The sequence below is a fragment of the Canis lupus genome, chromosome 16, assembly GCF_048164855.1.
Source record: "Canis lupus baileyi chromosome 16, mCanLup2.hap1, whole genome shotgun sequence".
In the NCBI taxonomy this organism is placed as follows: Eukaryota; Metazoa; Chordata; class Mammalia; order Carnivora; family Canidae; genus Canis; species Canis lupus.
In genome coordinates this window covers 12,368,638-12,394,374 of record NC_132853.1, presented here as the reverse complement: position 1 = coordinate 12,394,374, position 25,737 = coordinate 12,368,638, and the positions used below count along the sequence as shown (strand labels likewise).

The following is a 25,737-nucleotide window of genomic DNA, read 5'->3' as shown; positions in this document are numbered from 1 at the left end:
TGTGCAGGGTGCTGCGCTCCCAGGTCAGGAGACCAATGCAGGCAGCATGTGCCCTGTGGCTTGGAGGTGACACGCGGGTGAAGATGCTGTGGTCGCGGCTGTGGACACCAATCATGAGGACAGCGCTCTGGAGAGTGGAAAGGGAAGGCCCACAAGATGGCAGCTTTTCTGCCCTGTGTCTCAGCACAACTGCACGGGTCTTGGGATGGCTCGGTTCTTTTTCCTCCAAGCTTTCCTGTCACATTAACTCTTGACAGAGAGGGATGAGTTGTGATGTCAGGTTCTCTGCAAAGATGCCCAGGCAGCCCCCTGCCTGGCCCTCTGGAACCAGTGGTCCTGAGAACCAACCAGAGGTACAGACAGCCACTGGCCACTAGCCTGCCCTAGTCCTGCACTGGGCGGAGGTTCAGCCTGAGGTCAGGGCGCCAAAACCACTGACTGCCGACTGGTACCTGAGAAGTCCCGGTTTGGGGAGGCGACGCTGCCTGTCGATCCCCAAATGCCAAAGATCTACTGGCCACTCTTCCAGCACTAGAGGTCCCTGTGTGGAGGAGCAGGGACACGTATAGACTGAGGGAGGAGGAGCCGGCTAGTAAAGAACATTCCAGATGGCCTCAGCAAGGCCAGCAGCAGCGAGCTTCAAGTGTCAGGGAACCCACGGTACTGCTCAGGGATCCAGTGACACCAGTAGGGACAGGACACATAAGGGGAGGAGACCACAGGAGGGCAGAGAGCCAGGAGGCCCTGTGAGGGTTACCACCAGCAAGGCCACAGGCAAACGGACACCACTCACCATGGAGATTTAACAGTTTAATAACGACTTCTCCACAGCCCGACAGGGCAGCTAACGCATCATGTCCGACAGCAGGGCCCAGTGTGTCCCCCGCACTCGCCACAGGGGCAGCCGACAGGATGCCCTGAGGACACAAGAGTGCCCTCTGTGCCCGCCAGCCTGGCCAGGCCTGCAGAGCAGGACCTCTCCTCAGAGGAGCGGCCAGGCCCGGGAATGTCCCTTCTCTCCAACCAAAGGACAGGACGAGATGCCACCTCACCTCGCCCTCTGCTCACCTCGCCTGAGCACCTGTACTGATGGCCCACGAGCAGGTACTGACAGGCCTGCAGCCTGCCCCACTCAGAGGCTGAGTGGCCTCTCCCAGGAGGCGGCCCCTTCCCAGTGGACATGAGCGTGGCAGGTGCCCACCCACGGTGAGGCTCCAGCCCGGTGTGACCCGCGACCCCCAACCCTGGTGGGAGAAAGCTAGAGCCCCGTCAGGTCCACAATGGCCTTGATGAAGATGGCGTCATCGCGCACATAGGAGTTCTTGGCCTCCATCTTGGAGACGGGGCAGAAAAGGGGGCAGCCGCTGGCGATGTTCATGTCACTGACTGGCCTCTGGAAAGAGGATGAGGTCACATCGGGCCTGAAGGCATCAATCACGTGCTCCCGGTTGTTCTGGTCCAGCAGCATTAAGGTCACCTGAGGGCGAGCAGCGTGGGAGCAACACTGAGTTACGGCCTGGCCAGCACCAGCTGCCAATGGCCTGAATTCCAGGGAACCAGCAGCCAAGCGCCAGGACCACAGCCACCACGAGCGACCCCATCTGGGTGACCAGTGCCCATTGTGGCACTTTCCGTCCATCAGCCCCTGGGTCTATGGCCACAGTTAACACTATGAAACCACATCCACTGGCGCCTCTCCTGCTCACATTCACGGGGCAGGCGCTCTCGTACCAAAGAGCTCACAGAGCACCCACTGCTCTCCCCGAAGGAGTGACACTCCTCAGGGAGGCGCCACAGCTGCCCTGTGTCCGGCGTGGGACAGGGAGGAGACGAGGATACGGCACCTCCTGCCCCTCCACCGAGAGCAGATCCTGGTTCTGGGAGTTTTACAGGGTAGCTGCAGGCTCACTGGCCGCACCCCTTCCTTTGGAACCAACTCCAAACTGGCCTCTTTAAGTGCCGCCCAAGGGGCCGTGACAGACCCATATGGAGCCTGACTACCTCGCCACCCCAAGGGCCCCGGGATGCCACTGGGATAGCCCCACACACCTTTTGGTTGAAGGGCCACCGCAGGAGGGCATCATTGGGGCCCTTCATCACCACAAAGAAGAGAGACAGGTGTGTCCCACGCCCCGTGCCGTCTCCGTTCAGGTAGATGCGCAGACACATCTTGTAGCCATACCTGCTTGTGTAGAAGGCTGCGGAGGGGGAAAGGTGCTGGTAAGCTCCGCCGAGGGCTTCCCCAAGAAACACAGAGAAAAACACCCAGCTTTGGGGGCACAAATTTTTTCTCAAGGGACAGACTTAGTTCCCAGTAAAGACAAATGCCCCGAAAGGTAAAACGCTCAGGGAAAGCATTTCCAAGAACCCTAAATGTAAGCCCACCGTGGCCCACAGGAACCAGTTGTGAGGCTAAGTGGCAGCTCGGGCTCTAGGCAAAGGGCCATGGTCAGACCTGAGCCCTACCTGAGGGGACCGTGGGGGATAAGAACTTGGGACAGGCCACAGGTGACACCCCGACCCCCAGCAGGGTGCCCAGAGACCCGCGGGGGCCCAGACCTGATGGCAGCACCGGCTGGCCTGGTCCCGCCTCTGGAGCCTTCCTTCGGCTCCCGCACATGGCCCTGCTGCCTGGCTGGGGACCGCACCTGACCCCCAACCCTCAGTCTGGTCCTCAGCCAGGTTTTGTTGGAGCTGAATTCAAAAGAAATTCCCATCGGCAGGCAGGGCCTCACTCCCGAGGGAATGTGTGAGCAAGGAGGTGCCTGCTTGGGTCCAGTGCAGAGAGGACCGTGCCCCAAACAGACTGCTCCCCACCCAGAAGCTTCTTGACCGGCCAGGAAGCCTGAGCACATGCCCCATCCAGGAAGGCCGTGGGATCCTGAGGCAGCTCTGCCTAGAGGCTGCCCCATAACTCTTCCTGCCCCATAACCTCCAGCAGGAGGGACCTCCTGCAGGGGCCCCAGCCTGGGGGCCTGTGAGCACCTCCGAGGGCGAGTCTCAGAATAGTACCTGGGGAGAAGATGGCGGGCGTGCGGCCGGCCACAGCTTCCTGGCGCTTCCTGGCAAAATCAGATATCTTCCAGATGAACACGCCATCAAAGGTGGACGCCTCCATCTCGTGGACCTTCTGCTCCAGTTCGGCCATTGCCAGGTCCTTCAGGCCAATGGTCCTTTCCAGCTGCTGCACCTGGGGGCCCGGGGAGCCCCGTGAGGGCACGTCCCTCCTGGGGGACCAGTGGAGGGGCTGCAGGCCTCCACCCAGTGGCCTCTCACAGGCCTCCTTTCATTTTGCAGGAAGGTGCTTATGAACATGCCCCACACCCATCTTTCTACCAGTTTTGGGCAGAATGGCCCCTTCCAGGGCCCCCAAGGCTTCCCTGGGTTCAGCCGTCTCGAGTGGCTCTGTCCATCCCAAGTGTCAGAAAGTGCACTCAGGAACACACACCAGTCATGAGGCCCATTCCCTGTGGCTACCTCTACCCCCACAGGCCAGGGAGGAAAGGCTGCCTTGGAGCGACCCCTAGGACCCCACAGCAGGCCCATCAGTGAGCAGGCCTCAGAAAGGCGCTCAGCTCAGGGACACAGGAAGCAAAAGCAGAAAGGATGCTGATAGAAACAAGGTGCCATCCATAAAACCCCAGCTCTGAGCCCCCAAGATGCCCCTGGGTCCTGCCCAGGTTGGCCCAAATGCCCTAGGCCCAGACCTTGTTACTCAGGGCCTCGATCCTGTCCTGGTCCAGCTGGTGCTGCCGGCCACACGCCTCAGCGGTCATGGCCACCCTCTCCACCTCCCGGTTCAGGACACATACGATGTTCTCGAAGGTGGCCGTCTTCCTCTCTAGGGCCTCACACCGCTGCTGGAGTTCTGCGGCCTTGGAGAGCTCGGCCTCGGGGTGCAGTGTGCTGGCTTCCCAGCCCCCCATCTCACTCAGACCCAGGAAAGGGCCACCAGCTCCTGAGAGGTGCTTCGCCTCCAGGAGGCTGCCCAGCAACATGGCCAAGTGCTCCCGAAGCCAATGGGCCTCGTGCTGCTGCTGCTTCTCGCTCTCCACCTGCAGGGAGAAGACAGAGAGGGTTGCTGGTGCTGCACCTGTACTCAGCCCTGACCCCAGAGCCCTGTGGACACACCGCAAGGTGAGGCGACTCTGACATCTCCATACCATTCACTTGCTGGTATATCACCTGTCACTATCGTGAGTTAAATCTTCCAAAAATACAAACCTTCCCAATAACTTCTCTACTTGTATTTGGAGAAACAAGAAAGGACACACTGAAGGGTGGGGGAGACCAGTAAAGCTAACAATTTCCAAGTATTTTTTATCTATCGTCCTGACTTTCCAGCCACATTTCTTCTAAAACTTCACAAGAAATTTTAAAATGTTACACACTCTCAAGGGCACCTGGGGGCTCAGTCGGTTAAGCATCTGACTCTTGTTTTCGGCTCAGGTCACCATCTCAGGGTCGTGGGATCAGGCCCTGCACTGAGCTCTGTGCTCAGCTTGGAGTCTGCTTGCGATCCCCCCCGCCCTTCTCCCTCTGCCCTCCCTAGTGGGGCATGCCTGCGCACAGATTTCTCTCTCAAATAAATAAATCTCTTAAAAAAATAAAAATAAAGGAGTTAGACACTCTCAAAACATCAAAAGTAGAAAGAAACAAATGAACCCTACCAGGCCCTGTGCCCAGAGAGCACCTCCCTGGTGGTGCTGGGACAGGATGCCCCCTGCCAGTCCAGGAGGTAGGCTGGGGGCAGTGTGCACATGCCACGGGGCCATGGTCCTGTGGTCAGGGTTAGAGCGATGAGCTCAGGACAACATTTACCCTCAGGTGGGATTGCCCTGGGGCCATGTCTGACCACAGAAAGGCTGTGGTGGCCACACCCTGGGCACATACTCGGGCCTCTGGCAGCACCCACATGGGGGCGCAGGCCTGTGTGGGCATGGGCCAGCACCACAGCAAACACAGAGGAGTAAAAGTAGGAGGTGCCATCCTTGTGGACTATACCTGAGGCCAGGTGTCAAGGACGACTGGCATGGGAGTGCTGCCCGGGTGTTTCTGAGGAGCAGAGCGCCAGCCATGTACCAGGGCCCTCAGAGAGCCGGGGCGCTGCACACTCCCATCCCCGGGGGACAGAACAGAGTGGGGGAAAGAAGAGGAGAGGCCACGTGGACAGAAGAACTGCCCAGGCCTGAGGCAGGAACAGGTCAGTGTGCACAAGGATAGCCAGGCTGGTGATCAGCCCAGAGATGAGGTCAGAGGCAGCTAGGGCCACGCAGGCCACAGAGGCAGGTGCGGTCTGAGACCCGTCTATAGGCAGCACAGCTCTCTGAGTGGACTGGATGTAATACAGGAGACAAGGGGACGGCCCACAGTGACTGCTGGGCTTGGGCTGGAACAGCTTGGTGACATGAGGTGCTCGTCTTGGGCAGGTGGGAGGATGGGGTGGGAGCGGGAGGCCCAGGATGCAGCTGAGACCCGAGACACCCCCAGGTATCAGGGAGGTACAAAGCGCTGGGCATTTTCAGCAGAGAGAGGTGGTCAAACACAGGGCCCCACGAGAGCACCAGGAGGACAAGTAGACACAGCTAAGCCCAGACGGAGGCTGGGACCCCTGAGAGTTGAGGAGGCAGCAGAAGTGGGAAGGAAACCAGGAGGCCAGGCTGGAGGCCAAGCAGAGACCACATTCGGGAAGAAGGCCCCCACTCAGGAAACAGGGACTGGCACAGGCAGAGCCACAGCCAACAGGACTCACCATCTCAGGACAGCCGACAACATGGAACCTGCAGGGGACTCGGCACTTGCCACACGCCCTGACGTGGTCCTGGAACTGGAAGGCCGGACATCATGAGTACCTGTACTTCCTCTCCCCACCTGTGCCCTGGCTGGACACCCCCTCTTCGGTGTCATGCTGAACCAAACCCAGCAACCCTATTCCAGAGCCAAAGGTGTGACTGTGCACACAGACAAGAATGTGTGCACACATAGCCTGCGGGTGTCAATCAAGGGAGGGGGTGCAGGCTGAAGGCCTCTCACTGTGGGCCAGTGTCTCAGTGCACCTGCCGACACCGGTCCTGGGCTCGTAGGATGCATTGTGTCTGAGGCCCCCAGAGCCTGGGAGGTGAGGTGGGGCCAGCCTGACCAGGGGCCGGACACGCATCATGGACCTGGCATGGTGCTGGCACATGGCAACACAGAGCCCAAAAGGACAGATGGACAACCCAGAAAGAGTTCAACTGCACACACGCTGGGCACAGACGCAGGCAGCCCCTCCCACCAGCAAAGGTGGAGGCAGATGGCTGCTCCCCAGGCATGAGGGCAGGGGGCCGCCATAGGACAACTGGAAAGCAGTCCCTCTGTCTCCATCGCCCAGGGCCCTGGAATGACGGACACCAAATGGAAACACAGACAAGACAAACAAAGTCAAAGGACAAGGGACTGTGACCCAAGCTACCCGACACTGAGAGTTCCAAAAACAGAAAAAAGAAGGACTGGGATTCTCTCCCCACTGTGAGCAATGGGCAGGAGTCCCTGGTGACAGAAACGCAGGCGAGCCCTAAGTAGAAAACCCCAGGCACGTTCATGATTCGAGAGCTACAAATTCCAGCCCTGGGACACACTTTCTTAGCCACAGCAGGGTGAGCCCCCGAGCGTGTCCCCTCACCACGGCGGGGCAGGAACACTTGCCCTGGCGGTCATGTTGGACCCACAGAACCCTGTTACAAAACTACCAATTTGTTCTACCAGGGCAACCTCTGAGACTTGCAAACCAAGGGACAAATGGCAGCTCACCACTGAGAGACTGCCTCCCGGAAGGGACCACCGGACATCGCCCGACAGTGCCTCCCCTGAGTGGAAGGAGCTGGAAAGAGCACCGCCAGCACCCTGTCACTGAGCAGCGCATACAGCAGTGACAAAGCACTCATCAGGCACCGTGCTAAGGTAACCAAGTACCAAGATGCCCTGCAGCAAAAAGAGCTACAAACACAGAAAGCAGGCAAAAATCGAAACCAGAACTACAAGGATGAACCCATGATGTATTTTTCTCTTAAAATGGAGCCCCGGGGGGCACCTGGGTGGCACAGTGAGGGAGCAGCCAACTCTTGGTTTCCACTCAGGTTGTGACCTTGGGGTGGTGGGATCGAGGCCCACATCCAGCTCTGGGCCCAGTGAGGATCTGCTTGTCCCTGTTCCCCAGCCCCTCACCCCACTCTGCTCGCATGCTCTCAGGCTCTCAAATAAATAAAATCTAAAAAAAAAAAAAAAAGAAAAAAAAACCCTGCCACGGAGTGCTCTGGACAAGAGGCAGTGTGGGGGCAGGTGCACATGACTTCTGCCCAGGATGGGTCATTTCCATCTCCAGAAGTATAACAAAAAAGTAGCCCATGGCCACCAGCCCATACCCTTCCTTCGGGCCCCAGGTCTGAGCCCCACCCCCCACTGGCCTCGGAGGTGCTGGGCAACAACTTACTTTCTCCCGTGAGATCTTCTTCTTGCCACAGCCATCGCAAGTCAAGGGGAACTTGGGGCAGACCTCGTGGTGTGCCTGAAAGACAGCGGTCAGGAGCTGGAGCGTGGGTGGGGTCACCTGCACTACTGCAAGGCCTTCTCCTCGGGCTGCAGCATCCCTGACACCCCCAGTGGGGTGGGTCCTACAGGCACTCCGAAGCACCAGAGACTAGAACCACTTCGCCATTTGACAGCTTGTCCTGACAGAAGGACAAGCCACCAATGGACTTGGGGGACAACGCTGCTGTCGGTCACCCTAGCTGAAACCAGGCCATGGAGGGTAGCCAGTAGCCACTGTGACCCCAAAGAGCAAGGCTGGCGGGACTTTCTGATCACACCCCTGGTGCCCAAATGCACCCTGGCCGTGGGCATACCTCTGGGTGGAATGGCTCAGGGAGGGGACAGGGTGACAGGGGCAGCAAGGGCTTCCTGGGGATGCAGTTGGCCAAATGCACAGTCCAGCTTCTTCAATAAGCAAGCAGCAAAGGAAAAGACACCCACCCCCGGAGCACCATTAAAGATGAAGAGACCTTGTAGATACATCATCAAGATGCAGCATGGCAACAGACGCTCAGAGACATGAGCAAACCTGGGTGCCAAGTGAGCCTGGCGCGGTGGGTAGGCACCATCAAGACTCAGGGTGACAGTAACACATACAGCTCTCTGAAAACAAACATGCTCAGATATACATTCTCAAGTTTCTGAAAACAAACATGCTCAGATACATATTCTCAAGTTTTCAGAAGAGACGACACAGAGCCTGGGGCCCACACAGGAAGTGTGGGGAGCCTGATGCCGCCTGGCGTGTGCCAACCGGACAGTGAAGGTGGCATGGGCCTGGCACAGCTGCTCTCTGCATGTTAATTTTTCTAAAATAAAGCAGCTTTCTAAAACGACTGAGTTTTGCCTTCATACCCAACCCAGTTCCCTACCAAGAACCTTCTACCCAAGTGGGTGCGAGGAAGGGCCAGCGGCACATGGCAAAAACGTCAAACCGGCCCCAAGGGCAGGACAGTAACCTTGGGGCCATGGTGACAGCCCCACAGGGCCGGGCTGGGGACATGGCCAGGCACCCTCACCTTCAAGTCAGCCCAGCAGCAGGGTGCCCGGCAGTGCCTGCAGCTGAGGCTTCTCTCTGGACACTCGTGCTCCGAGTGGTGCTCTTTCTCCCCCAGGCGAACCAGGCCTTTGCAAGCTGGGCACTCAGTCAGCATGAACGGGCAGTGTCCTTCGTGGCAGCTCTGGCAACAAAGGTGGCAAAGCATCAACAGGGTGCACAGTGGGATGCCGCAGGCTGCCACCACCGGGCTCCGTGTGTGACCACAGGCAGCTGCCCCCACTGAGGCTCCGGGGAGGTTTCAGGGCTGGACCACGGAGCCCCTGCACCAAACCCCCCAGGGCCAGTTTCATTCACTATGACACCTGTGCTCCGGGTCAGACAGGAACTCACAGACTGGTTGCTCCCTGCCCACATGACAGCCCGAGCATCCCTCCCTCCCTGTGGGTGCTGCAGTGCCATTCAGGGAGAACAGGACCAACGGCCAGGGACTAAGAGGGGCCATGGAGGGCCAAGGACAAGTGGGTACAGAGAGGTGGGGCAGGAGGGCGCTCCAACGGGCGGCACAGCCCTGGCCCCGGGCAGAGCCCCAGAGCGGCCAAGAGCAGGATGGTCAGCCCCAGAGCATGCAGGTTCTCAGTGAACAAAAGGCACAGGAGTGACGAGTCCAGGTGCTGTGAGTACAGGCCACGGCAGCCAGACTAAGCAGAGGAGGACTGGAGCCCACCCACTCATCCCACACCCACACCAACAGCCTGCACGGGGGGCGTGGCCAGCAAGGGCATGCAGTGACCCAGGGTAGCAGGCCCAGCTTGGGGCCCTCCAGTGGGCAGCACCCAGGAAGAAGGTGGCCGAGGTGGAGGGAAGAGAGGCCGCGCTGCCCCTTCAGGAGCCACAGAGCCCTGTGTGGTGGGAGGCAGCTGGGAGGAAAGGGGGTGGTAGACAAGGTGGGGAGGGTGGGAATGCCTCCAGGGCAGCACGAGGGACCCAGCAGCTTGTCCCCCCACCACAGGGCCCCGAGCCCACAATCCAACACAGCCGACAGTTGCCCTGGGAAGTTGGCCATGAGGGGCAACAGAAAGGGGCGCTGGGCAAAGGAGTGGGGAGCTCAGGGTTTCTCTGCTGTTGTTTTTTATTGTGGTAAAATATATATAACATAGTTTACTGTCTTAACCACTTTTAAGGGCCTTGGCACGTTCACACCTTGTGCACAGTCCCCTCGTCCATCCCCTGGACCCGTGTGTCTTCCAGACTGGACTCTGTCCTGTTAAACCCTGCCCCCCCCCCCCCCCGCTGCCTCCCCCAACCCCCGTGTCTGTGGATCCGACTCCTCTGGGCCTCCTGGGAGTCTTCGCTCCACCAGCATCCGTCCTGTACCTTGGCACCGTGCTAAGTGTTAGGGAGACATTGGGGACGACGTGGAGCCTGCTGGGGCAGGAGGCAGAGGTCACTGCAAGAAGAAAGTTCTGGGCTGGCCCAGAGCAGGAGGAGGCCCTCCGCCATGGGCTCAGGAGCTCCACAAAGGTCTGGGCTGGGGCAGCCTTGGGCCAAGGTGCCCTCCTGAGGGCCTGGGTCTTCAGGGCTACCCTGGAGAGCTTGCTCGTGGTGCACTTGAGAGGAGCAGGGCAGGCCTCTGACATGCTGCTCCCGGGCCGGGAACGTGCTGGCCGTGTCTCCATCCTGAGCCGCAGGCTTGGCTGCTGGGACCAAAGCCCAGCATGTCCAGAGGGAGCAGAAACAACGGGCCAAGACCACGGAGACATGGCACACATGCGGTGCCCTTCCTACAAGCCTTCCCGCATGGAGACCTCAGATGTCATGTCTGGTGGGGAACCCTCCACGTCTGCTGGGAACCCCCCCACTCTGTCACATCTGGTGGGGACCACCCCCCAACTCTGCCTTCCAGAGCAGGCACCCCTGCCCTCTGACCTCCCATGGGGACACAGCCCAGACCAATACCACACTCCCAGCACAATTCCCTGGTGACCCCATGGTGGCCCAACATAGCACCCCATACGCTGCCATGCGAGGCCCCAGCCTCTGTCAGAAGGACACGCACCAGGCAGGCCAGCCAGATCACACCCAGCCATACAACGCCTTGGATGCGGCGGCCCAGCAGAGGACAAACTCGAGTGCAGCCTCCCAGGGGCACCCCCACCCCGTCACTGCAGCCTGTCTGGTCTCACAGCCACTCCCTGCCCACAGCTTTTCCAAAGCTCCCAGCTGAAAACGTGGCCTAGCCCCCCATGGCCCACCTGCACTGCTACAGGGCAAGACTTCCCTGAACCCCAGGGTCCCTGGGACACCGCACAGCCCACCATGGCCCAATAGGAGGCAATGTCTGGGCCACATCCAGTACCTAATCAACAGTCAAAGCAAACCAAGGAGTCTCAGAGATAACCACAGCTCACAAAATGGAAAAACCAGGGACGTCTGGGTGGCTCAGTGGTTGAACGTCTGCCTTCAGCTCAGGGCATGATCCCAGGGTCAAGTCCCACATTAGGCTCCAGCCACAGGCCCTACGCACACCTGCTTCTCCCTCTGCCTGTGTCTCTGCCTCTGTGTGTGTCTCCCATGAAGAAATTTAAAAAAAAGGAAAAACTAGAACCCTTATAGTTAAGGTGCTTGAATTTAATTAAGAATGTTGATTAACAGATAACAAGATACTTGCAGGAGCGACATGGGCCCCCAAAGCAGCACAGAGCGGCAGCCACCGAGACAGGCAAGGGTACACCGCCCACTGCTGACCACCACCCCTGCAGCCCATCTGACATCACCCCCGGGCCGCCTCTGGATGGGCCCGTAGCACCACCACCCTCATGGGATCAGAGAGAAGCACACGCTTTGGAGAAATCAGTCTTTATTCAACCAGAATTCAAACTAAGAGCCTCTACAAACAGAGCCCTTTTGACTCTGAGCTCACCAGGACGTGGGGGGAGAGAGCGAGCACACCCAACGCAGCCTCGCTGTTCAGCCATAGCCTCCAGTCACCCACGCCCCCCCTCTGGCGTCTTCCACCTGTTCCCAGCCCCGCCTCTGTCTCCAGCCACAGGCCCCTACGCACACTCCCAGAGCAGCCTGGGGGCTGCGTGCCCTGGCACCTTTGGCACTTGGCAGGCACTCCACACATGCCTTTGACCTGAACTGGAGTTTTAAGTCACTGGGTTCTTAGAAAATACTAGACTTCATCGCCAAAGAAAACCATGTTCAAAGGCTAACCAGGACTTTCCAAACAGTTCAGCCACAGCACCAGCAAGTTACAATGCCACGAGTGCGAGTACCACCAAGGGCAGCTGCGTTGGCCCAGAGGTGGCGGGTGTGTGTAGATAAGCCTTGATCTCACCCAGGCCGGAGATGTTCACTGCCAGGCCGAGGTTCCACCCAAGGGCCAGGCCCAGAGTCCCAGAGCAGTGCCCGCCCTCCCACATGACCAAACCCACCCCTGCAGGGACTTTCCAGGGCTCCTGGGCCAGCCAGGGACTTTCCAGCCCGCGTGCCTGCCGGGCCGAAGCCGAGCCACAGGCTGGCTACGCTCCCTGGCCCACAGCCCGAGGCCCCTTACGCCAGCGTCATCCATACCCCGCGGCTGCAGCAGACAGAAACCAGCCTCTCAGGAAGGTGGGGGGTCCTCCCACGTCCCCAGAGGGTCTCTGGGTCCCCGCGGAAGGCAGCACCGCTCCCCATGCCTGCTCCTCGCACCCCACAGGGTCTCCTGCACCCACCTGACCCCCACAGCCTGCTTGGGCTCTTCACCCTCCCAGGAGAGACCCCAACCCGAGGCCTACTCTCTGGACTGCCCCGGGAGTAACAGTGCAGACCCCTTCTGCTGAGCAGGGCTTCCTACCAGCACGTGTGCAGCACTGGGGGCCTCTGGGTCTCACACCCAGGAAGGCATCAGAAAAGGTGCGGGGAGCCCAGGGCTGCTCCATTTCCAGGCCCCTAGCACCCACAGGAAGGGAAGTGCCTTTCCTAGCCTACCCCACCAGGGGCCCCTCCTCTGGAAACACACGGCTTAGAGCCTGAAGAACAGAAAGTCTGGTTGGTCAAGAGAATGAGCAGAGTTCAGCATGCAGGCCGGCAACAAGAGGGAGAAGCCCGCCAGCAGTTCAGGTCCCGCTTCCAATCCTGACAGGCTGTTTGCTACCATTTCGACTCAGCATCCAGTGGGCAGGGCTGGCCTGGCGCCGGGGCAGGAGCATGCCTGAGCTTAGGCACCCGGGTGCCATACCAACAGTTCCCCGGCCTCACCAATGGGCTGCCCACTCTGAAAGGCCAACCTGTGCCTCTGCACCTTCCAACCTCCCACTCTGGCAGCCACCCTGCCACTTCCTGCCTCTAGCTTTCACTGCTCTGGGGCCCTCACAGGAGTGGACTCCCACAGGACCTGTCCTTTAGGATGGGCTCATTTCACTGAACACAATGTCTTCAAAGTCCACTCACATGTGTCAGGACTTCCTTCCTTCCTTCCTTTTTATTTTTTTATTTTTACTTTTTAAAAAGATTTTATTTATTTATTCATGAGAGACACAGAGAGAGAGGAAGAGAAAGGCAGAGACAAAGGCAGAGAGAGAAACAGGCTCCATGCAGGGAGCCTGACGTGGGACTTGATCCTGGGTCTCCAGGATCAGGCCCTGGGCTGAAGGCCACCCAGGCTGCCCCTTTCTTCCTTTTTATGGCCAAATACTATTCCATGGCAGGGAGAGACCACATTTGGTTTGTCCCTTCATCAGGTGGGGGACACCTGACTGCCATGACATTTGTGTGTGAGTAACCATCTGAGTTGCACTGGTTAAGCAGAGGGGACGGCCAAATGAGCCTACGGAGGCCACACAAGTGCTGGCACCTTTTGAGCCTCCACACTGCAGGTGTGGCTGCCAGCTGCCAATCACGCAGAAGCCCCACCGTGCCGATGCAGGGATGCAAGCCAGCCTTGCCAGGCTGAGACAGACCTCAGCGAGATATGCCCACCAGCCACTGCCCTGTCACTGGCCAGATGCCTTTCTATGCCCACAGACCGAACATGCAGGTTATTTCTGGAATCCCACTGTCTATACAACGCAAAATGAGAAAACCTTTGCCTAAAAACACATTGAAAGATCCCACCGAGCAAAAGAGCTTCATTCCCGCATGTTACGAGAGATGCTGCAGATGCCCTCAGAGCCAGCCCAAGGTCAGCCACACGCTGCCACCCCACCCCAGCATTCCACAGATGAGAAGACTGGGCCCAGCAAGGTAAATCCCCCTCCCGAGGCCATGCTCCCCGGACTCGTACATCTGCGTGCACGTATCATGAGCAGCTGCATGCTCCTCCTGGCAGACTCCCACAGGTTCCATGTGCTGCTCTGGGGGTGGGGTCAGACTTGGGAAGTCAGGCCAGTGCAGGGGGCCCCTACCTCATACTCTTTAAGGGTCCCCTTCCAGGTGCAGCCATTGTTGGGACAGACGGCCGGCAGGCTCTCCACCTCCCTGCGTGCAGCGTTGTCTGGGAAAGCCTGAGGACAGCATTCCTACGGTTAGGCTTCCTCCTAGCTGCCCACCGCCTACCCGCCACCAATGCTGCGAGGCTTCCAGACCGGGCCCCAGGACCAACACACCTCCCCTGCAGCTGCTCCAAGCTCTAGATGTGACCAGGCAGGGAGGGGCACATCCTCGCTGCTCGGTGTTATTAAAGGAAACGCCAAAACATTTTCTGCTCATTTGACAGTTTTTGCTCGAAGTCTTTTCACTTACCGAACTGCTTTCCAAAATAGAAATGCCTTCTTCATATATGCCCTCGTGAACACAGGCGGCACAGTTCTGAGGCCCAGAGCTAGTGAGGAAAGGGCGAAGGCCTGCCGTCAACCGTGCTGCAAGGAAAGCTGTGGACCACAGGCCATGGGCCAAGCTCAGCTCTCCCTCCGCCGTGTTCTGTGCCCTGGAGACTGACACTGCATCAGTCATGAGCATGCGTAAGGGACCATGTTGAAAACCTTATAAGGTAGGTGAGATGATCCAAACCCTCTGATCACAACAACCCCTTCCAGTGTGAACAGAGGTGCTCTCAGATGGCCAACCGCTCAGGGCCAGGTACCCAGGAATGAGGTGCTGGCTCCTGTGCCCACTCTGGCCTTCCATGTGCCACAGGAGCCTGCCCTCAGACTGACTGCTACAGGCTCTGAGTATGTATTCCTTATCTAGAGCAGCGCATTCGATGCAAATGCAACATGAACCAAGAATGGGACTCTAAACAGTCCTGTGTCTGGATGACAAACTAGGAACACAGGAAACAGACTTTAATGATGTTTATTGCAGTCCCTGCATCCCGAGCACCCAAAGCGCGACCCACCCTCTTCAGTTACTAACTTGACGCTCTCATTTGCAGGGAACCTCTGCAGGTGATGTCAGGGAGCACCCCCTGGAGCACTCTCCCACGGACACGTGCATGCCTACAGCCATGTGCATGCCTGCAACTGCCTCCATTGGCAGCAGAGCCCCAAGCCAGCCTGCCGCCCTCTGCCCCCACAGTACCTCAAGATGCTGCTCAGGCAGTAAGAGCAGTAGCGGTGGCCACACTGGGCCTGGAAGGGTCTGCGCAAGACATTCCTACAGGCTGAGCACAGGTACTTGTCCTCTGGCTTGGTCCCCAGGAGGGTCTTCGAGAAGCCAGGCTGCAACAAGTCTAGGGAGCCGGGAGGGGTCACGCTGGCTGCAGCCATGAGAGCCGGGAACCGCCACACCCTAAGGAAGAACAGAGCGCATCACGGAGGGTTCTCCCCATGCCCAGCTGTGAGGGGCAGGGTCATCAAGCTGAGCAGCGGTCAAGAATCTGCGAGGCAGGATTTTCGCCCTCTCAGAACCTAATCTCCTACTACACTCGTGGAAACCGAGGCTCAGCAGGGTGGCAACCTGCTCAGGATGCACCAACACGCCCATCCCAGGGCCCCTAGACCAACAGGCTGTCCCCAAGGTCACCCAGCCCACTGTGCTGGGACCCATGGGCAGAGCACGTGCGGACATCTGAGGGCCCTTCCCACCAGCACTGGCCATCTGCAGAGCCTGATTCGGGTGCCTTCCTGTCCAGCTTCCTACACATCAGCCCGGCAGGAAATTCTGACCTGCCTGTGCAGGGGCCCGAGGCAGCGGCCAGCAGATGGCCACTGCACTTGTTGGCTTCTCTGATGTCACCACCGCTGCCAGGGTCCCTCCACCTTGAGAGCTGCCCTCTGCCATCCACTGGGCTGTGGCAAGGTCCCCCAGGCAAGGTAACCAGACCTGTGAGTCAGGCAGGGGAGAAGCTCCCAGAGCATTCTGAGACCTTGCATGGAACACACTGTCCAACGTACAGCATCTCCACAAGCCAAAAGCAACTGTACCTGCTAACCTTTCAAAAAGGACAACAGCCCAACAGCCCCTGGCCGGGAAGCACGTTAACTCAGAGCCACTATGACCCCTTTGCAAATGCTCCAAAGAGCTTCCTTTCCCAGAGGCCCCTGGTACAGACCCCATGTTTTCTCATGGATGCACACAGAGCAGACCAGCTTTCAAACCAGGATGTCTCAAAGTGATATGCCTCTTTCCAGTGTTCACAAGACTGTCTTCAGCATCCTGAGCCGGTCTGACACCACATGAAGCAGCGACAGACGGCATGTCTATTTCTATCTACTGGGCAAAGCCACTTTCAATCACGACTTCTGGATCTGTAATCTGTGGGGCCTTCTTGGGCTGGCAGGCCACAGACACAGGTTATACTGTTAGAACCCACATTTCCTCCTCCAACTACCAGATAGACGGGGTGTTATGCCCACAGGTACTCAGTAGGATGGCACAAGTCCCCCCCAGCTGGTCGTGCACTTTTAGGGCATGTGGGTGTGTCTGGGTCCTGGACCATCCACCTGTCCCTTTGACAACTAGGGGATTTCATTCTTTCGAGCCCTCAGGACACCGACATGTAAGTACTAGAAAGTGCCCCCTTAATAAAGCCTTTAGTGAGGAGCTAAACCAGTTCGAGAGCTCACGTGTGCACGAACAGTGCTGGCCAGGCAACCAAGGAGGGAGGATGCCCTCAGCCCACTTGTTTCAAGGCCATTGTATGACTACACAAGTACTGACTAGAACAAGGGATCCGTGAAAGTATGCTTACTCTCACAAGAGGCATTCTGCGTATTTTTTCTTCTCTCTGGTCATGCTACTAAATTGACTTCATGAACCATCAATAATTTGAAAATCACTGCTGTATAAACTACATTAAACAAGGACTTTTATCCTTAAATATTGCTAGTAAAAAAACAGCACTCTTTAGATCTCTGTTTACCATGTTAAGTGAGATAGAACATCTCATGTAAGAGACTTAGTTACGTTTTACATCGACAGGGAAAAAAAGCAAAATAAGAAACAAACACCATCATGACAGAATACAAGGATTATGGTGATACTTTTCTTGTTATATTTTTTAATATTTTATTTATTTATTCATGAGAAACAGAGAGAGAGAGAGAGAGGCAGAGACACAGGCAGAGGGAGAAGCAGGCTCCATGCAGGGAGCCCAACGTGGGACTCGATCCCAGGACCCCAGGATCACGCCCTGGGCTGAAGGCAGCACTAAACCGCTGGGCCACCCAGGCTGCCCCTGCTTTTCTTGTTTTAAAACCTCACTGAGCAGGGGCACCTGGGTGGCTCAGGGGTTGAGCGTCTGCCTTCGGCCCAGGGTGTGATCCCAGGGTCCTGGGATCGAGTCCCACATCGGGCTCCCTGCAGGGAGCCTGCTTCTCCCTCTGCCTGTGTCTCTGCCTCTCTCTGTGCATCTCTCATGAATAAATACATAAAATCTTTTTTTTAAATTTTTATTTATTTATGATAGTCACACAGAGAGAGAGAGAGGCAGAGACACAGGCAGAGGGAGAAGCAGGCTCTATGCACCGGGAGCCTGACGTGGGATTCGATCCCGGGTCTCCAGGATCACGCCCTGGGCCAAAGGCAGGCGCTAAACCGCTGCGCCACCCAGGGATCCCAATAAATAAAATCTTAAAATAAAATAAAACCTCACTGAGCAGCTTCTCTCAGCATTTGTGAGATAGGGCTTTATCCTTTGGCATCAACATTCTATCTACTAAGCATACCTGTGGAGGACTGAACCTATTTTACTAATCCATCAACAGGTACTCGTTAGATACAAAAGAGCCAGACAAATGGTCTCTTTTTCTGAGTGATGAAAAAGGTTAACAGGTCCCAAAAGGCAGTCAGGCCTCGATGACCTCACCAACACAGCTTACTTAGCGGTCACATCTACCTGACACAGCCGGATGGTGGGGGTCTGTATTTCTGTTCTAAATGTGGAGAAGTGGCCCTGGAGCACCCAGGGAGCCCACCCAGCACCACGGCACTGGACCATGAGTCCCACCGCTGCCCATATTGTGCTGGGGGATTGCCAGTGCTTTTGTCCTTACAAGCACATTTTAACTGTTGACAACTGTAATGAAAGACATCATAAAGACTCAAAAGTGTTGTGCCAAAATGTAACACTTTAAGGCCATCGTCGAGCCCTGCTGCTGTGGGGTGTTGCTTGGCCCAAACCTAGGAGAAAACTCCCCCGTCTCTGGCCCTGAACTTCTGGGTGGTGTGCACGTGTCTACTCACCTGAAGGCACACAGGGCCTGGGGGCCTCCCCAGATGACAGGCGCAGCCAGCAGCCCAGACTCAGGCACCAGGATGGAGGGTGGGCTGGCCAGCTGCTGCTGCATATGGAGTAGGACTCAGGAGTTAAGAGCACCCAGACCTGGAGCCAAAATAAAACTGGTCCTCTCAAGCTTCCACATCCTCTCTGCCGGGTAAGTTAGTTATAAACAAGAACCATCTCCGTTTGCAATGATTTGCAGGAACATGTGAGCAAACATTCCCATTCAGCCTGTCCTGGATTTCCCATTCATTCATTCCCCAAAATCAAGCTCCAGACACAAATGTGCTAACTTTGTACAACAAACACATTTGTGTTTTATTTAAAAGGACAGGGATCCCTGGGTGGCGTAGCGGTTTGGCGCCTGCCTTTGGCCCAGGGCGCGATCCTGGAGACCCGGGATCGAATCCCACATCGGGCTCCTGGTGCGTGGAGCCTGCTTCTCCCTCTGCCTGTGTCTCTGCCTCTCTCTCTTTCTCTCTGTGTGACTATCATAAATAAATAAAAATTAAAAAAAATAAATAAATAAAAATAAAAAAAATAAATAAAAGGACATTTCGGGATCCCTGGGTGGCGCAGCGGTTTGGCGCCTGCCTTTGGCCCAGGGCGCAATCCTGGAGACCCGGGATTGAATCCCACGCCCGGTGCATGGAGCCTGCTTCTCCCTCTGCCTGTGTCTCTGCCTCTCTGTGTGTGTGTGTGTGTGTGTGTGTGTGTGTGTGTGACTATTATAAATAAATAAAAATTTAGAAAAAAAAATAAAAAATAAAAGGACATTTCTACTGGAGATAAAACTGTATTTCCAGAATGGTTCCAGTTATCTGAAGCTTGAGGACAGACCTCTGCTAACGGAAGCTGAGAAGCTGTCCCCTCTGGCGGCACAGTGCTGTGACACACTAGGTACTTGCTCTGCTTCCCAGTCAGTTCCTGGCACAGAGCTTCTAAAACTCCCAGGATTTCCCAACTCATGGGGACAGGGGAGCATCTCTGTTACTCCCAAGCCCCTCCACAACTGTCCCCTGCTGCCAGGGAGGGGAGAGGGGCTGGAGATTGACCTAATCACCAATGGCCAATAATGTAATCAATCATGCTTTCAAGACAGAGGCCCCACCACACCGTGAAGAGTGAGGCTCAGAAAGTTCCCAGGCTGGGGACACGTCACAGTGCTGACAGGCTAGTGTGCTGGAGGGCGGGGGACTCCACGGCCCTGCCTGATACCTCGCCCTGTGCCTCTTCCATCTGGCTGTTTCATGCAATTAGTGTTTGCCAGAGTTCTATGAGCCACTCCAGAAATCACTGAACCCAAGGAGGGGTCCCAGGAACCACATATTTGGTGTCACAAGTACTGTAAGAAACGCAGCTATTGTCCATTCAGGGGATACATGCCGGCAAGAGGGGGCCTTTTGGGGTACTGGAAATGCCCATACAGACAAAAGTGCATCTAACTATATGCTAAGGATGTGTACATTTTGCTGTACATAGACCTCCACTTCAAAAAGAAAAAAAAAAAGTGGGAGTTTCTCTCCCCAGAGTCAAAAAAAAAAAAAAAAAAAGGCCTTTAAATCCCTAATTATATAAAAAAAAATCCCTAATTATGGTACACCTGTGCATGTTTATCCCAAACAACCCTGTCTCATAATATTAAAACTGGCAGGGATCCCTGGGTGGCGCAGCAGTTTGGCGCCTGCCTTTGGCCCAGGGCGCGATCCTGGAGACCCGGGATCGAATCCCACGTCGGGCTCCCGGTGCATGGAGCCTGCTTCTCCCTCTGCCTGTGTCTCTGCCTCTCTCTCTCTCTCTGTGACTCTCATAAATAAATAAAAATTAAAAAAAAAAAAAAAACTGGCAGAACAAGCTGAAAAGTCGGTTCTGCCATGAAAGCAGCCCCCCGGAGACTGGGAACAGCCAGCAACTTCACAAGCCCAGGGCCTGCCTCTGTGTGGAGCCCAAGCACCCAGGGAAAGAGGCATCCCTGCTAGAAACCACTGGCTGAGCTGCAGGCCATGAGGCAGCTGGCCCCACCATGCCCAGTCTGGGGCGTGAGCGTGGGCAGTGGTGTTAGTGAGGGAAGGCTGCATTTGTTACTACAACCAGGCACCTCACTTGGCCACCAAACGAGCCAAGGGAGGACCCGGCTGCTGGGGCGGGCATCACCATGCCGCCCACAGACACATGGCTTCAACCCTCAGCCTGAGATACCCCAGGCGCCAGAGACTGGCCTTCTTGAATTCACGTCCTCAATGACAACCATTTCTGCTCTGTGTGACGTGGGATTCCACGTCAGATTTCACCTGGTTCCACCCATTTCCAACATGCCTGCATAACAAGCCCCTTGAGCAATATTCAAGGACTCCCATCAACACGCAGCAAGGAGTACAAGCTTGCCCTCCCCCAAGGACTAGAATCCATTTTAAAATGATAATTTTATACTTAAGTTCACATTTTCCCAGACTCAGCACAATGCCAAATAGTAGCCTGGTACCAATTTCATGGCCAAAAACTGTTTCTCCTGAACCATCATGAGCAAATACTGTGGGGGTGCGTTTCCAGTCTGAAGTGCTGGCTCACAAGTCTTCGTATGATCTCCATGCTGATATTGTTTCTGACTCAAAACTGGGGCTTTCAAGAGGAACAGGGTGACTGGCCGTCCTGACACAGCAACTCTGTCCTCCATTCCCCCTGACGCGGGCACCCACTCTGCTCCCCTGCCCCCTCCCTGACTGCTGGGTGTGAGTGCCTACATATATGCCCCTGCCCTTCCAGAGCTAGGCCCCCACCTCAGCTACCCCCCGCCCAGTTGTTTCAGTCAAATTCTCAGAGCCCACTCTCTCACCCACCCACCCTGAGCACGCTAGTAAACCCAACAGCTCCGCACCTACAAACACCTAGAACCTGACGGAACCGCTATCTCTGGCCCCTGGCTGCAGCCCCTGTAGCCCTCCGGGCAGCTGATGGGCCTTTGGCTGGGCCTTGGTTACTCTACCCTCAGACCCCAAGGCCTCCCAGTGGCTCTGCCCTCCACCCTGTCTGTCCAAGGGTCATGGTTTCTCAACAAGGCCTTCCCTCTCAGCGGTCACTGGAACTGTCCTGTGCAGGCCTCCCTCCTCGGGCCTGTCTCCTCTGGAATGTAAGCTAAGCACCATAAGGCAGGGACTGGGAGAGCAGAGGAAGGACCCAAGCCTGTGCATGGAGTGCAAGAGCTCCCTCAATGCTTCCCAGGCTCCCGGCTCGTCCACAGACTCCTCCACACCATTCCAATGTGGAGCACCCCAATCCTGAATCCTGGACAAGCTGTCCCTTCTGAGGCACTTCCCCTATCCTACCTCCTACCCCCACCTCTGCTGAGTCCTCACCTCCTTAACCCACAACCAGGTCACAAGACCACTGGCTCCACTGCCCCTTGGGTCCTGTAGGGAACGTGGCCTCAAGCCTGTTCCTGCTCAGACATGGAATGGCTTCCACGGAATCTGCCTCTTGCACCCCTCCCAGGCTCAGACCCTCTGTGCAGGGGTGGGAGACTGACATGCCCTCCCTGTGGACACAAGGACCACGCCCTTGAGACAGTGCTCCCACCCATCTCCATGAAGGAGTTGGCCCAGCCCATGGGAGACTGACACACTAGGCACAGGAAGATGTGCACTGCACTCTTGGCATCATTTGTGCACTCTGGAGGTAATTTTTTTTCTGGATTTTCTTCTGTGGACTTTCTTGCCCTTCCTGCTCCAACATGTCTGTGATGTCCCGTCGTGAACACCCACCCACCAGTGCACTGACCATACATTTCCCACGACCAGAAAGGGACCCGGATCTGATTCTCAAAGCACAAAGCAAAAAGGCCTTTATCTTCTAGAGAAAATGCTTTCTCCAGGAACAAGTGACCACTCTAAGTCCTCTGCTCCCCAAATTATAGCTATTGCTGTAGCCTACTCCTTCAGGTCCCCAAATAATGACATTTGCATTTGTTTCCCCAGGGAAGTTTAAAAACCACTCAAGAGAGAGAATTGCAGCTGAAAGCCCCCTCTCCTTGGAGCCCCCCACGAGGGAGCCAGCAAGGCAGTGTAACAGCAAGGTACACACACAAGCTTCACTGTCGGTCACCAGGCACTGATGTGGACAGGCTCCTGCCTTAGGCTACACATGGTGCTGAGGACACTGCGGGGCACTGGAGGGTGGTGTGGTGCAGACTGGTCATGTGGAGAGGCACCTGCAAGCAGAAGGACCAGCATAGGGGTGCCAGCATGGTGCAGTCAGTTCAGTGTCCAGCTCAGGTCACCACCTTAGGGTTGTGGAATCTGTGGGAATGAGCCCTGCACTGAGCTTTGTGTTCAGTGGGGAGTCTGCCTGAGATTCTCTCTCCCTCTCCTCTGCCCCTCCCCCTGCTGCAGCTGCTCTCTCAAATAAGTATCACCAAAAAAAAAAAAAAAGGACCAGCATGAAGGCCCAAAATGCCCAACATCAGACCACTCGCCTCTGGAAGCTCCGGCCTCAGGGCTTGGGCTTTCCTGCGAGAACCAGGTGCCCAGGGAGAGGGGCCACCAGATGTGTGGAAGTGGAAGCCACTGCTAGAAGCGCCCAGGGCCTCTGTGGCTTCCAAAAAGCTTGAAGGAAAACAACTTAGTGTTTTTGATTCAAGCATCAGTGAATACTCTGGTGTGTAAACCACACAGTATTCAGGCTGTTTAATAAAACTCAAGCAACACCGGCAGGTTGACTGAGACCTCCCCCTGAGAGACGCGAGTGGGTGGACAGATCCGCTGCCCTCACAGTAACCGGGCTGCCAGAGCTGCTGACCCGGCCTGGCAGGGCCGACCGCTCTCCTGCCGCTGCCGGCGGCGGTCCTGGGCTCCCCACTGCCCGGACCCATGGACAGGCAATTCCCATTCCGGCCGAGGCCGGGTCCACGTCTTCAGCAGCCGGCTCCCGCCAGCGCTCGCAGGCCCGGGACCACCTGTCACGGCCCCCGCACCCACACGAGGATGCTCAGAACTCGGGCTCGCTCCCCTGCCCGCAAGGGGCTCACATGTGCAGCGACTACCACCAGCGGGAAGGGCAGCCGCGGCGCAGACACCCTCCAAAGGTGCAGGGCTACGTGCAGACCGACCCCTGGAGGTTCAAGGGTCACCCGCCATTCAAGTGACCCCCAGGGGCCTCGCGGCCCGGCAGGAGGCGGGGGGCGGGGGCGGCGAAGGGGCAGAGCGTGGGACGAGCAGGCGTCACCGAGGCGCGGGGAGTTCGTGCCCCAGTCCCGGGTCAGCCCCCGCAGCCGGGCTCTGGGTCGGGGCGCACGGGCCCCCGACAGCCTCTGGGCGGCTGCGGCTCGCTGACCCCGGGCCGTGACCCCCCAGCCGGAGCCGCGGTGGACTCCCGCGGGCGTTAACGAACTTTCCTGCGCCGGCCCCGCTCTGACTTTCGGTTTCCGGGCGGCCTGGCTCCGAAAAATCCCCTCAGGCCCGCGGGGCGGCGACCCTCCTCGCGGGCCCTGCCTCCCCCGCGCCGCACGCGCCCGCCGCCCCGGGCCCCGCCGCCCGCGCTCCCGCGGACCCCGCGGTCGCCCCCGGCCCCGGCCCCGGCCCCGACTCCCACCGCTCCACTCACCAACGGTCGCCGCGCGCCCGGAACTGCGCGCGCGCCCAGCCGCCGCCGCCGCGGACCCGCCCCCCGAGCCCGCCTGACTGACTGGCGCGGGGGCCAACCGGGAGCGCCGGGCGAGCCGCAGCGGACGCTGATTGGCCAGATCTCCCTCCCACCGCCTCGGCCCGCCCTCCTGACGGACGGACGCGAGACCCTATCAGGAGCTCGTCTGGGGCTGCAGCGGATGCCGATTGGTCAGAGCCGCCCCGATGTGGCTGCTTAAGTGGAGCTCGGGCTCGGTCAGTGCAGTAGGTGGGGCGGCGGGGCGGCGGGGCGGCGGGGAGTGGGGGGCGGGCCGCACCTCCTGAGAGCCCGGCCGGCGGGCACCGCGGCGGCGACTCCCACCCACCCTCCCGGAGCCTGGCTCAGCGCAGGGCCCCAGTTTGGGTGAGAATTCTGAGAAAAAACACAAAAGGACCCTGCTCGCGGGACCCCTGGGTGGCTCAGCGGCTGAGCGTCTGCCTTCGGCTCAGGGAGTGATCGCTCAGGGAGTGATCCCGGGATCCAAGATCCCTGCGGGGAGCCTGCTTCTCCCTCTGCCTGTTTTTGCCTCTCTCTCTCTCTCTCTCTCTCTCTCTCTCTCTCGTCTCTATGAATAAATCTAAAAAAAAAAAAAAGACCCTACTCCCTCAAAGAGCGGGAAGGACAGGCCTCCCATCAGGGCAGTGCAGTGCTGGCGAAGGTCTCCCCCAGGGGCCCCCGACAGTGCCCTCTGACACGGTTGAATGGTGGGTTTTATGTTGTGTGGATTTTACCACCAAACCAGGCCCCAAAAGCACAACCCGTGGCCCGCACAGGAAAACCAGCCGCGTCAGCATCTGGGAAGAGGCAGGGGTCAGTGTTGACCCCATATTGCCTCCTGGGTTGCTGGGAGCCGGTGTCTCCTGGAACATGGGTTCTGCCCTGTATCTGACAAATCCGCCGGGTCTTCCCTCATCCCCGCGTTCCCAGCAGCCAACTGCTCACTCCATTTTTCAGGAAAAGACAGACTCAGAGAGGTCAGAGTCCTTACCCCAGGTCACACAGCACGTCCCGCAGCCCCACTCTGAGGGGCTCACCTGGGTGCCCACGGGATGAGCCAGAACACAGGTTCTGAAGGGATGTCGGTGCAGAAGCGCTGGCATCTCGCCTGAACATCACTTGCTCTGGAGTCAGAACTCCCCCTTCCAAATGCTGCATCCTGGGACACAGCCCAGGGCTGCCCTGCCTCTGATAGCACTCAGGCTGCGGCTGGTTACCTGAACCTCGAGGTAAGGTTGGCCACAGGCATCAGCTCCCCAGGCCAACCCCCAGGTTCCCTGAGGTTTCATTCAAATCCCATAAGTAGGTGAGCACCTGCCAACACCTGGGAGCCCACCAGTGCCAGCCAGAAATGGTTCCTGCAGCAAAGAGGAGGTTCACCTGCAGCAATGCCCACTGCCCCACCCCCTTCCCACAGGGTGAAATCAGGAAGCAGCCACCTACCTTCTGCGATGGCTCCTCCTGGGGAGAGGAACGTCACAGAAGCCCTGGCCCTGGCCACCTAGGCCTGGCCCCAAGTCTGGAAGAGACTCCCCTGGCGAACTCCTTGCAGACTCCCCTGGCGAACTCCTTGCCTCCTGGGCAGGCAGCCCCCAGTGGACCCCGCGCCTGCAGGGCTGGGCCAATCTCAAAGGACCCGCCAGCACTTTCAGCACAAAAACGCTCTTTGACTTTGCTGTTTCCTAGGATTTTCACAAGCACGTTTTTTCACAAGTACATTGTTTAAAAAATTGACTCTGCTGACAGGCCTTTGAGGCATGCAGAATTGGGAACAGAAGAGAAAGCCCCCACTGAGCCCAGACTGGGAAGTGGCCGACCTGCCCCCATTGGCCCGCTCAGACCCAGCGACACCTCCGTCCTGGCTGGTGGAAAG

The 25,737-nt window shown here is 57.6% G+C and overlaps 1 protein-coding gene across 6 annotated transcripts; it reads right to left on the bottom strand.

Annotated features, from left to right (window-relative positions):
- Window positions 1–797: 797 nt before the first annotated feature.
- On the bottom strand, window positions 798–25,737 carry TRAF2 (TNF receptor associated factor 2). 6 transcript variants are annotated; one of them, XM_072778788.1, is made up of 12 exons: window positions 23,808–23,822; window positions 22,290–22,416; window positions 15,071–15,280; window positions 14,294–14,372; window positions 13,957–14,055; window positions 8,586–8,747; window positions 7,469–7,543; window positions 5,753–5,827; window positions 3,708–4,055; window positions 3,013–3,190; window positions 2,050–2,198; window positions 798–1,477 (listed from the first exon to the last, which is right to left on the bottom strand). In XM_072778788.1, the coding sequence occupies exons 3-12, from the start codon at window positions 15,256–15,258 to the stop codon at window positions 1,259–1,261; spliced, it is 1,572 nt and encodes a 523-aa protein (XP_072634889.1). In that variant the 5' UTR covers window positions 15,259–15,280; window positions 22,290–22,416; window positions 23,808–23,822; the 3' UTR covers window positions 798–1,258. The 6 variants fall into 6 exon arrangements, with proteins under 6 accessions (XP_072634889.1, XP_072634888.1, XP_072634890.1 ...); XM_072778787.1 differs by lacking the exon at window positions 23,808–23,822 and adding an exon at window positions 23,233–23,364; XM_072778789.1 differs by lacking the exons at window positions 22,290–22,416; window positions 23,808–23,822 and adding an exon at window positions 25,308–25,737.